This window comes from Typopeltis vanoorti, chromosome 25, assembly GCF_054136105.1.
Source record: "Typopeltis vanoorti isolate ZY-2024b chromosome 25, IOZ_Tvanoo_1.0, whole genome shotgun sequence".
NCBI classification, from domain to species: domain Eukaryota; kingdom Metazoa; phylum Arthropoda; class Arachnida; order Uropygi; family Thelyphonidae; genus Typopeltis; species Typopeltis vanoorti.
This window is the reverse complement of record NC_143573.1, coordinates 41817591-41830250: the sequence shown is the minus strand read 5'-3', so window position 1 is coordinate 41830250 and position 12660 is coordinate 41817591. Positions and strand designations below refer to the sequence as shown.

Below are 12660 nucleotides of genomic sequence, written 5' to 3'. Positions count from 1 at the left end.
GTATTATCTTTGATGGACAGCATGAATTTGCCAAAGGGAGGTCATGTTTTAGTCATCTACTTATTTATTACAATAAAGTGACTGCTTCCTTGGACAGGGAAAAGGAAACACAGTAATATACTTGGATTTTGCGAAGGCTTTTGATAGAGTACCTCATGATAAGTTGACAATCAAACTAGAGCAGATGGGGTTGGATATTAGTGCATTGGATTGGAGACGGGCTATCTGATAAGGATTAACAAGTTGTGTATGGGGGAGCAATATCTAGGAAAACGGCAATATCCAAGTCACTAGTGGAGTGCCTCAGGGGTCTGTTTTAGGGCGCCATTACCATTTAACTTGTATATTAATGATATTAGTGAAGATTTGGATGGAGATATTCAGTTGTTTGCAGATGATGCAAAGTTGGGACGAACCATGAAGAGTAGTGAAGCTGTTGTGGCCTTACAAGAAGACTTGAATAAATTGAGTGATTGGGCTCGAAATGGGGATGTGAGTTCAATGTTGCAAGATGTCGAATATGAGGAAAGATTGAGAAGATATAATTTGTAGAGTAGGTGGACAGGAGGAAGAGGGGAGATATGATAGACACCTATAAGTTGGTAAGGGGTTGTTAGAGGATCAATGCTGGAGAAGTTTTACAGAAAATAGTGGGCAATCGGGGAAGAACCAGAGGTCATCCCTAGAAACTGTATAAAGAGGGTGCGAGTAGGGGAGTGAGAGGCAGGTTTTTTCGTGCAGAGTTGTAAATGATTGGAACGCCTTGCCTGACAGCGTGGTGTATGCAAGGAGTTTGAGTGTGTTTAAGACACGGTATGATGAGCTGTGTGTGTGTGTGATAAAAGGACCTCCCAGATGAGTCTTTGACTCCATGAATACTTGGGATAATAATAATAATAATAATAATAATAATAATAATAATAAAATAATATACTAATAAGACTGTGAAAATGGATGACATATTGGTATATATTTTTAAGCAATGTATAAAAGAGTCATGCCCTTGACCTAATTATTTAATGATACTCTTGCAATGGGAAAAGTTCCAAAAGAGTGGAAAGAAGGCAAAATAGTATTTCTCCACAAAATTTTTGGAGAGAATTCTCTAATTATAGACGTAGTCTCTATATCTGCAGTTGTGGTTAAAGTGTTGGGAAAATACACCAGGAAGAGAATACAGAAATGGGATGATAGAGCTTAAACTTAGGTTGTACTCTCCTCAATAATACTCTCCTCTTTTTCCTCCCCAAAAACTACTTTCTAATTTTTTTTATGTTGCTCCCACCCACAAAAGGTTATTTGCAAACCTATAGTAAATTTTTGCACTGTGGGTGAGCCAAGGATTTATTTTCTCTTTTTATCAATTATATATATTTTTTTATATTTTTTAATTAATTATTAAATGACTTAAGGAATTCACAAGGTACAATAGAATATAAATTAAATTAAACTTTAATATATATTTCAAATATTTCGGCAACATAACATTGCCATTTTCAAGGAACTTACAATAAAGACGTGCATGCAGGCACTACATACAGTAAATCAGGAACGTAGCAGGAAGCTATCGTTTAAAAGTCCTGATGGTGCCCCCTAGCAGGCTATGTAGGTATTCTTAGCCATTGGGCTGGAGGTCTCATGATGTACGGCTTCCAAATTTGGGGCAGTCTCATGAAACCAAATTTGTTGAGGTTTTTGCATGTTTCTAAAGGCTGAGGCTGATTCCATTTAAAGTCTTCCAAACTTGAACTTGCTACAGTGTATTATTGTGGCTTTCTTCCACCGTATTCTGTGGCGTGTATCCAGAGCATGGTCTTCAAGACCAGAGCGGCTATACTGGTGAAAACGGATGTAGTCCCTGTGTTCTGAAATTCTGATATTCGCTGTCCTGCTGGTTTGGCCAAAGTAGGACAGCTTACAGCTGCAAGGGACCTGATATACACCAGGTAGGTCTAGGGGAAGTGGTTGGTCTTTAGTGGAGTGGATAAGGAATGCCAATTTTCTATATGGTCTGTAACAAGAGGTCAAGTCATGTTTTCTTACGATTTTGGTAATTTTTTCCGAGGTGCCTCGGATGTAGGGAATGGTGATGGATTTAGAGTAATCATTGTTGTGAAGGGGGAGGAGGATTGTGGTTTACAGGTGTCAATATTTTTTTTTGGGGGGGGGATAGCCATTGGCTGAGAAAGTGTTGAGGATGTGATTTAGTTCATTGGTTAGGGCATTGTCATTTGAACAGATTAGTTTAGCCCTGTTGTATAGTGTCTTAGTCACTTCATATTGTTGTGAGGGGGGGGGATTGTTGGTAAATGTATCTGCCTGTATGGGTGGGTTTTCTATAAACAGAGAAAACCAAGGTTCCATCAGGCTAGCAGGTGACTAGTGTGTCTAGGAAAGGGAGGCTGTTGTTTTCCTCTTTCTCCAGGGTGAACTTGATTCTGGGGTGTTGGTTGTTTAAGCGTGTTAAGAAGGAGAGGAGTGTGTCAGAGCCATGTGGGCAAATAGCGAACACATCATGAACATAGCGAAGCCATTTGGTTGGTTTTTGTGGGGCAGAGTTTAAGGCTTTCTCTTAAAAAGTCTCCATAAACAAGTTGGCCAAGGGTGGGGAAAGTGGTGAACCCATGACTGTCCCCTCTGTCTGTTTGTAAAATTTTTCCTGCCAAACCAAATAGCCTGAGTTCATTGTGAATTGAAATAGGGCTGAGATATTGGCAGGAAATTTATCTTGAATTAGCTCTAATGTTTCTTTCAGTAGGACATTTGTGAATAAGGAGGAGACATCAAACCTGACCATTATGTCTGTATGTTGGAGTGTAAAATTTTCTATGCTGGCTTTGAAGGGGGCTGAGTTTTTTATGTGTGACTATGTGTTGCCAGTATAGTCTGTGAGCACTTTGGCCAAATGTTTAGCTAATTTGTATGTGGGGGAATCAATGCTATCCACTATGGGACATAATAGCACATTTTCTTTATGCATTTTGGGGTGCTTAAGGGTCAAAGCTGTATAACTGAGAGGACACCTCCACATAGCCTTTAAAGGAATGCGGAGAACCGACCAGGGCTTCTGACCTAATGTCCAATCCTCACCTTCTCGTGGTGCACCCTGTTGGGTATCTACTTGGATACTGAACGAACGAGGATGGGCTGGCAATTTGGGATTTAGCCGACCAAATTGTATTCTTATTGGTTAAACCAAAATAAAAAATGACGGTACAACATGACAAAACTTCATGCTGGCTCTGGCGTTGCCCGGTTAAACAAGGCCCCCGTTGTTTTCGCCAAGGAACCAGGGCAAACAGGGAAAAGTCAGCTACTGGAACAAATCTGAAAACAAACCCAACTCAACATCACCAGAGTTAAAGATTGGTACTATCAATGTAAGTCTGAAGGCAAAGAAATGGAGCTAGCTGAGGAATTAGATAAGTACCAGATCGACATAATAAGGGGTGACTGAAACAAACAAGACCAAAACTGGTGAGATCTTTCTGAGCAATAAATACAAAATGTTATATTCAGGTAATGACAATCAAGGAAAAGAAAGAGTAGCCATAGTATTCAACACAAAATACGAGGCTAATCTTCTTAAATGGCAGTCAGTCTCAAGTAGAGTAATGTGGGCAAATATCAGAATGGGGAACTGGACAATAAGACTTATTTGTGCCTATGGTTCGACAGAAGGTTCTACTAAAGCAGAAGTGGAGGAATTTTTTGAGGCTTTAGAAAAAGCCACTGACACAATGAAAAATGAAAAGTTGGTCCTTGTTGGGGATCTAAATAGCAGAGTAGGAAATGATTGTGAGACATACAAAAATATTTTGGGAAAATTTGGAGAAAAGAGCAAAGCTAATAATAATGGCAAATATCTGTTGGATTTCTGCTCAGGACATGGACTGGTTATTACTAACACCATGTTCCAACATAAAAATGTGCACAAATTCACATGGAGAGAAGAGGCAAGGAATAAGAAAAGTCTCATTGACTATGTTATTGTTGATAGCGATGTTTTCTCCTTGGTGCAGGACACCAGAGTGTACAGAGGATTTGAAGTTGGAAGCGATCACTATTTAGTCTTGAACAGGATAAAATTGAATTTCATATTGAAAAGAATAACATGTAAGAAAGTTTTAAAGCGAATAAAAGTTGAGCAGCTGTCAGATGTGAACTGTAGCCTAAAATACACATAGATTATTGAAGAAAAAATGAAAGACTTTGAGAACAGGAATCAAACCTTGGAGATTCAGTGGCAAGCCTTGAAGAAAACATTGATTAATTCTGCCAGAGAGGCATGTGGTGAGGTTGTCTGTAATGATAAAAAACTCCCTAGTGGACACAGGAAGTTAAAGAGGCAGTGCAGGAAAAGAAGAAAGGATATCAAAATTTCCTGTCAAATAAGTCAGCTTGTGCTCTTAGAGAATACAGAGACAAATGCAAGAATGCTAAACACTGTGTAAAACTAGCTAAACAAAAGTCGTGGGAGGACTTTGGCAAGAATATAGAAAATAAATATGAAGAAGGTGGCAAAATATTCTGGAGGTTGTTGAAGAAGCTTAGGAATGGAGGAAAGAGTGCTGTAAAAGGAGTTAGAGATGATAAAGGTGACAAGAAAATGGAAGAAAAAGATATCCTTGAAGTATGGAGTAATTACTTTGAAAAACTGCTAAATGAAACAAGCAGTGATGACAGCACAGTGGTAAAAAACACTGACCAGGCATGCAGTCAGGAATATATATCCATACTTGAAGTAGAAAAAGCCATCAAAGGCTTGAAATGTGGAAAGGCAGCAGGAGTAGATGATATTCGACCAGAAATGCTGAAGTATGATGGTGTGAGAGTCTTACAGTGCTGCACTGCATAGTTCAGAAGGCCTGGACAGAGGGACAAATTCCCGATGATTGGAGTAGAGCTCTCATAGTACCCATATATAAAAAGGGAAATAAAACTGCATGTGAGAATTACACGAGGTATTTCCCTACTGAGTGTTCCTGGCAAGATCTATGCAAGTATACTTGAGAAACGGTTGAGAAGAATTGTGGAAGAAAAGCTTGGTGAAGAACAAGCTGGATTCAGGCCAAATAGAGGCTGTCAGGATCGGATCTTCACTTAACGACAAATAGTCGAGAAAGCATGGGAATATAACAAAGATCTGTATTTAAGTTTTGTCGATTTGGAAAAGGCATATGACAAGGTCCCAAGAGAGAAGCTATTCAATACGCTACGGTTATAGGGTGTCAATGGCATTATATCAAGCAATACTTAGTCTTATTTGAGTTGTAAGTCAGCAGTTAGAATTGAAGGAAGTACAGGAAGATGGCTTAATGTTAAATCTGGTGTGAGACAAGGATGTACATTATCCCCTCTGTTATTCATTATCTATATGGATCACATTATGAAGGAAAGTGGTATTAAACATGATATCAAACTTGGAGATGTTAATGTCAGCTCTTTGCTTTATGCGGATGATGTTATACTTCTAAATAAATCCACTACAAGTCTGCAAGATTCTCTGGCTAAATTGAATAGCTGTTGTAATAGATATGGTATGAGGGTCAGCAATAAAAAGACAAAGACAATGAAAGTAGGCAGAATCATTGAAAATGTCAAATGCGTTGTGAATGGAGAACCTGTGGAACAAGTAAAACATTTCAGTTTTACTTAGGCACGATTTTTACTGAAGATGGTAAATTAAATATAGAAATAGACAACAGAATAAGCAAAGCTGGTATGGTGGGAAGTCAATTGAATAAATTCATATGGAATAAGAGAGAAATTAGTTGGAACATTAAATTAGCTGTATACAAGGCAGTGTTCAAACCAGTTTTAATTTATGGATCTGAGAGCTTGGTCAGAAGTAAAACACTTGATCAAAGACTAGAGACCACAGATATGAGAGTCATGAGAAAGATTATAAGTGTGAACAGATGGCATCAATGGCAATATCATATTAAAAACAAGGATATTAGGAAAGAACTTGACATTGTCAGCATCCAGGAATGTGTTAGCAGAGCTAATCTCAGGTGGTATGGTCACTTAAACAGAATGGGCGAGGAAAGATTAGCAAAACAAGTGTTCTCTGCCAGGTTGGCAGCAAAACGACCCAGAGGAAGACCAAGATATAGGTGGATTGATAAGGTACAAAGTGCCTTAGACGATAGAAATATAAGATCTGATAATGTTAGAATCTTGACAAGTAACAGACTGATTTGGAGGAAAATTGTAGATAGGAAGTTAGTAATGTTTTAATTTTTTTTCATGTAGTACTATCATATCCTGTACACCCCCTTGAGGGTACATAGCAGGAATTTGATGATGATGACTTTATGTATTTTTGGGAGTCCATATATATGGGGGGCGGAGGTATAGAGTTAAACAGTTTTAATTTGTCAGTAACTTCCACAGGCCAAGAAGTGACCTTCTTAAGGAACCTATGGAGACAACCTCCCCCCCCCCCTCCCAAATTAGCTAAATGTTTGGCCAAAGCGCTTTCACACTATACTGGCAACACACCATCACACATAAAAAACTTAGCCCACTTCAAAGCCAGCATAGAAAACCTTACACTCCAACATACCGACATAATGGTCAGTTTTGACGTCTCCTCCTTGTTCACAAATGTCCCACTCAAAGAAAAATTAGAGCTAATCCAAGCTAAATTTCCTCCTAATATCTCAGCCCTATTTCAGTTCCCAATGAACTCAGGCTATTTGGTTTGGCAGGAAAAATTCTACAAACAGATAGAGGGGACAGCCATGGGTTCACCACTTTCCCCACCCTTAGCCAACTTCTTTATGGAGACTTTTGAAGAGAAAGCCTTAAACTCTGCCCCACAAAAACCAACCAGATGGCTTCGCAACGTTCATGATGTGTTCGCTATTTGGCCACATTGCTCTGACACACTCCTCTCCTTCTTAACACACTTAAACAACCAACACCCCAGAATCAAGTTCACCCTGGAGAAAGAGGAAAACAACAGCCTCCCTTTCCTAGACACAATAGTCACCTGCTAGCCTGATGGAACCTTGGTTTTCTCTGTTTATAGAAAACCCACCCATACAGGCAGATACATTCACCAACAATCCCCCGCCCTCACAACAATATGAAGTCATTAAGACACTATACAACAGGGCTAAACTAATTTGTTCAAATGACAATGCCCTAACCAATGAACTAAATCACATCCTCAACACTTTCTCAGCCAATGGCTATCCCCCCCCCCAAAAAAAATATTGAAACCTGTAAACCACAACCCCCCCCCCCCTTCACAACAAGAATTACTCTAAATCCATCACCATTCCCTACATCCAAGGCACCTCGGAAAAAATTACCAAAATCTTAAGAAAACATGACTTGACTTCTTGTTACAGACCATATAGAAAATTAGCATTCCTTATCCACTCCACTAAAGACCAACCACTTCCCCTAGACCTACCTGGTGTATACCAGGTCCCTTGCAGCTGTAAGCTGTCCTACTTTGGGCAAACAGTCAGGACAGCGAATATCAGAACACAAGGACTACATCTGTTTTCACCAATATAGCCACTCTGGTCTTGCAGACCATGCTCTGGATACATGCCACAGAATATGGTGGAAGAAAGCCACAATAATACACCATAGCACGTTCAAGTTTGAAAGACTTTTCATGGAATCAGCATCAGCCCTAAGAAACATGCAAAAACCTCAACAAATTTGGTTGCACGAGACTGCCCCAAATTTGGAAGACACATCATGAGACCTTCACCCCAATGGCCAAGAATACTTGCATAGCCTGCTATGGGGCACCATCATGACTTTTTGGAGAAATGATAGCTTCCTGCTTCATCCTCATTTACTGTACGTAGTGCCTGTGTGCACTTGTCTTTATTGTAAGTTCCTTGAAAATGGCAACATGCCATTTTCAAGGAACTTACAATAAAGGTGCAAAATTTTGCATTGTAAAAATTTTGGAAATATATATTAAAGTTTAATTTAATTTATATTATATTGTACATTGTGAATTCCTTAAGTCAATTAATAATTATGTATAACCAGCGTATAAGCCTTTCTATGAGAATTTTTAATTAATTTTATACACAGTCTGGAAACGACGCTCTAGAGAACAAACATTGAACTTTTTCAAGCAACTTTAGGCCTCCAATAAGCAGGGAGGTGTCTCACACAGGTGAAGTAGGTGGGTAATGAAATTCATTACCCACCTAATTCTTTTGTTGTAGATTTAGAAAGAAATTCTTAATTATATTAATAAAATTTATTCATTAAGAAATCCACAAAAAGAACAGAAGAGAGCACTAGTAATTTTGTTTATAAAAAGGATGAAGAATACCACAAAGAGCTATAAGCATTCTAACTTTATGTAACAAAATATAGAGTAGAATATTAAATAAAAAACTTAAAATATATTCTAAAGACTTTATTGAGGAAGCACAGAATGCCTTTAGAAAAGGAAGTTCATGTACAGATCTGGCTTTCTGTTTCAAATGAACAGCAGAAAAAAAAAGAGTTCAATCTAGAAACACACATTAGATTTCTTGATTTTGAAAAGCATTTGAGAAGGCAAAAGTGAACATTTTATTTAATATATGACAAGAAAGACAAATACCAAATAATCTTCTAAGAGCTATTATATGCATATACACTCATGAAGCAAAACATTATGACCACCTACCTAGTAGCACATTGAGTTTCCTTTAGCCAAGATAATCGCTTACACCCATCATGGCACACTGATTCCATTAGACCACAGAAAGTGTCCTGAGATATTCTGAACTAAGTAGACAGAATAATGTTCCAAAGGTCAGTGACCACGTGAGGCACTGACAATGACCAGTGGATGCTGTGTTTCATATGATTCTACAAATGCTTGATGGAATTCAAATCAGGAGAATTAGGTGTACAGGGGCGCACATAGAATAATTGGAGATGCTAACTGAACCATGCTTGCACAATTTAAGCATTCTGACATGAGGATTTTTAACATATCTTGCTGGAGAGTCCAGATCAATCAGGCACAATGTCACCACATGGGGCAATACCTAACCTAAAACAATCCCTAGTTAAGAAGTAATAGTCAAGGTATGTTTAATGGGAAAGAGAGGATGCAATTATGTCATTGAGAACAATCTCCATACCAGGATAAAGCCACCAGTGGCCTGTTTCCAGCCTAATGTACAGTCTGGTTGGCTGAAAATAGGATGGGTAGCCATAATGTTTTTAGTCATGAGTGTATGAGGATATGAAAAACAGATACAACTGAACTATTTGAAAGATATTTGAAATCTATATGAAAGATATTATCTTGAGAGAAATAAACCAAGGAGTCAGAAGGGATGTCCTTATTTGCAACTCCATTTAATATATATTTAAATGAAATAATAATAAAATGGAACAGAAGAAAAAAAAAACATCAATAGTCAACTACCTCCAATGTGAATGCAAACAAGCAATCCTTTTTGCTGATGACCAATCTGTATAATTATATATTCTTATGACATCTACAGAAAGCTATTCTAAACCTAAAAGAATGAACCAAAGATTTCAGAATGATAATCTCAACAGAAAAACCAAAAACAATTATTTGTAAAGGTCAAGATCCACTAGAAGTAAAATAGTAATAAATAACAAAATTTTGGAACAAGTTAATTCTTTTATTTACTTAGAATTCTTGATTTCATATGAAGAGGAAAAGGAAATAAATATGAAAATTAAAATTCCAAAATACCTATAGGTGTAATAAATTCTGTGCTTAAACCCTAATCTGGTATACAAAGACAAACTCAATTGAAAGTTCATAATATACCAGCATTGCCAACTACTATATGGTAGCAAAATTCAGACAATAAGCAGCTGAAATGAATTTATAAAAAAAACAACAAAATATACCCTTCTTGGACAGATAAAAATGAAACAATAATGACAGAATTGAAAGTCTTTTAAAAAAATTCAAATGGAAAGATTACTCAACAAGTGCTTCAATATAAACTATCAGGGGGAAAAAAAAAACATAATCCCTTGACAAGACTTGATGAGGCACTGGAACAAGGCCTAGTAGACTTAAATACTTTCAAGTGCATGATGTAGATGATGATGATTATTACGGTCTCTGAAATATTGGTTAGTATTAGATTTGATTATATATAAGTTACAGTTTGATAAATAAATTGTTAATTACCCAAGAAAATATCACTTTCAGTGAATATGAAGACAGTAGCACTCATTCTAAATGGTGGAATAAAATGCACATCTTCCAATTCTCCCCTGTATTCTGAAAGCTTTAACAAGTACATGCAGTAAATGAAATAAAGGACAGTAAAACTTTTGGTATGGGAAAAGTATGACAGGAAATTCAAGGAGTGATGAATGCAATCCAATAATATAACATGACATGATATTTACATGATAAATAAATTTACATGATAAATATCATGTAAATAAAATGATATTTACATGATCTAAATAAGGGAAACTTCATATGTGCCAACCGAAATGATAAATACAACAAATAGAATTTCTCTTAAAAGATATTGTGATTGTAATTAAAACTTATACCACTCATCAAAAACAATTTGTATCCAGCATGGTGATAAAATTTTAGTGCCATATTAGTTACAAAGCAATGTGCCCTAGGATGAAATACCAATATTCATATAACAAGGATGAAATACTGAAGTCCATAATTCTAGTTTGGCTTAGATTTATTTCTTTTCTTAGATCTACTTGAAAGGTAACAAATTTAAGAATGGTCTGATATTTTTATTTCTCATGATTCCTGAAGAAATACATACATTACAACCAGCATACAGTTACAATAATATAAACATTTAAAAAATTTTATCATTCATAATTGAATGCTAACCTTAACTCCATAAAAATGTAAGTAGAAGTGATCAATTTTCTTAAAGCCTTCTGATGATTTGACATAATGAGGATCACCTATACATTGAACATGTACAGTAACTTGAAAATGGTTCTTTTTCTGACAAACAAATGCATCATCAGCATTACTGAAGTTAAATCCTTTATCAGCATCTACTCTATAATGTGGTGTAGGTCTGAAAATAGAAATATTCAAGAGTGTGAGTGTTTCAAAAAATTTCACAGAATGTTTTGAAAATATTTCACCATGTATGTATATAATTTTATAATATGAAAGGTGAAACATAATCAGTTATTCCTGTATAATAATACTCTTTCAGATACTGCTTGAATTTGATTTACAACAATAATGCTCAACACTCTCATGTTTGTTTTCAGCACTTCTCTCATAACGAATTACAGGATGATCAAAATTAAAGGATTCCTGTTTAAGGCCATGTGGAGCACTATCCAGTGATCCAAATGCTGTGAAACTTTGCAGGAATACATTGTGCAAGGCTGAAGTGATAAATGAGAAAGAAAAAAAAAACTAGTTCCAAAATTCATCACCAGGGACATTATAAACACCAAATGCATGGAACATATCACACAACTTGGCAGGTGTGATATATATATATATATATATATCCATTCATTCTGGTTGTTAATACCATCCACAGCGATGGCACTAACAAGGTTAGTGCCATCGCTGAGAACAAATGCCAAGTCCACTATCTCCATATGCTCTGTGACAAATTATTAGTTGTTTTGAAGAAATGGGATCATTGGGAGTCAGACCTGGCAGAGGTTAAAAACCAATCAGTTCACAACAAGTGAATAAAGTTGCTAATGTCATCGTAGGCAGGTTCCTTCCCCCACCCCCTCAGATATCACTTCCACATGACACACAATATATACCTGCAAAGTTACACAGCATCACAGCATTTGGATTATGGTTGTGCTTCACAAGGCCTTAAACAGGAATACTTTAATTCTGATCACCCTATGTGGTGACCTTTTTAAACCACCAAATGCATTATCTTTTATCTCCCTTCTTAGGAACAAGCTGGACACAGAGACTGGCTTCCATGCTGTTAGGTAGATGAAAGAAGTATGACTACTTGTATGGGCACTACAAGGATGGGTATTAAATCTGAAGCACAAGTTTTTAGAGACTTATCAGTATCTAAATTATGGAGGATTTTCTTGATGTCTTTCTGAAAAAAAGATCAAAAGGTCATGCAGTGAGTTCTTTATATTGGAGATAACTTTTCTTGGTCATCTATACAAAAGTTGAAAGAGAAGGCTGATGTTTAAATACTTTATCTTGAGATTTTATTATCATGGTACAATGGCAATAAAATATGGATATGACAGAATGGAGAGAGAGAGAAGTGAAAGCAAGGAAAGGCAGAGGTTGCACCAAACAGTATTAGTAAGAGAACAAACAAGAAAGATCGAATGCTATTCAAGAGGGCAAGTTTTTTTTTTTTTCTCATTTGGTCCTTCAAAGTCTGATTTGCATTTCTTGATGATTTTTTTATAGATGTTGTGGGCTGGCAAGTCAAAAACTCCTAACTATGATCTGGGACAAGCATTTGAGATTTATTTTTATCTTGGACTGCTTTGGCACACTTGTAGAACTAAAACTCAGATAGTAGGTATTGTTTTGTGTGGAGTTGGCAACGAAGACCCTCATTCCAGCAATGGATTATTTCCGTTATCTGCATGAAGCAGAAACAGTAATCACATTTTGGAAAAGAAACACATAAATCTCAAAGAACATCCCAACTGATTCCTGCTGTAGCATCA

At 36.7% G+C, this 12660-nt stretch overlaps 1 protein-coding gene across 4 annotated transcripts in view; it reads right to left on the bottom strand.

The window, feature by feature from the left end:
* Positions 1–12660, bottom strand: part of LOC150092685 (uncharacterized) — a 491968-nt gene that overhangs the window by 207008 nt on the left and 272300 nt on the right. For all 4 annotated transcript variants that reach the window (XM_090414354.1, XM_090414355.1, XM_090414357.1 and 1 more), the window contains exon 9: positions 10850–11045. In XM_090414354.1, coding sequence (XP_090270480.1) covers positions 10850–11045 — 196 coding nt within the window. The remainder of the gene's footprint in view (positions 1–10849; positions 11046–12660) is intronic.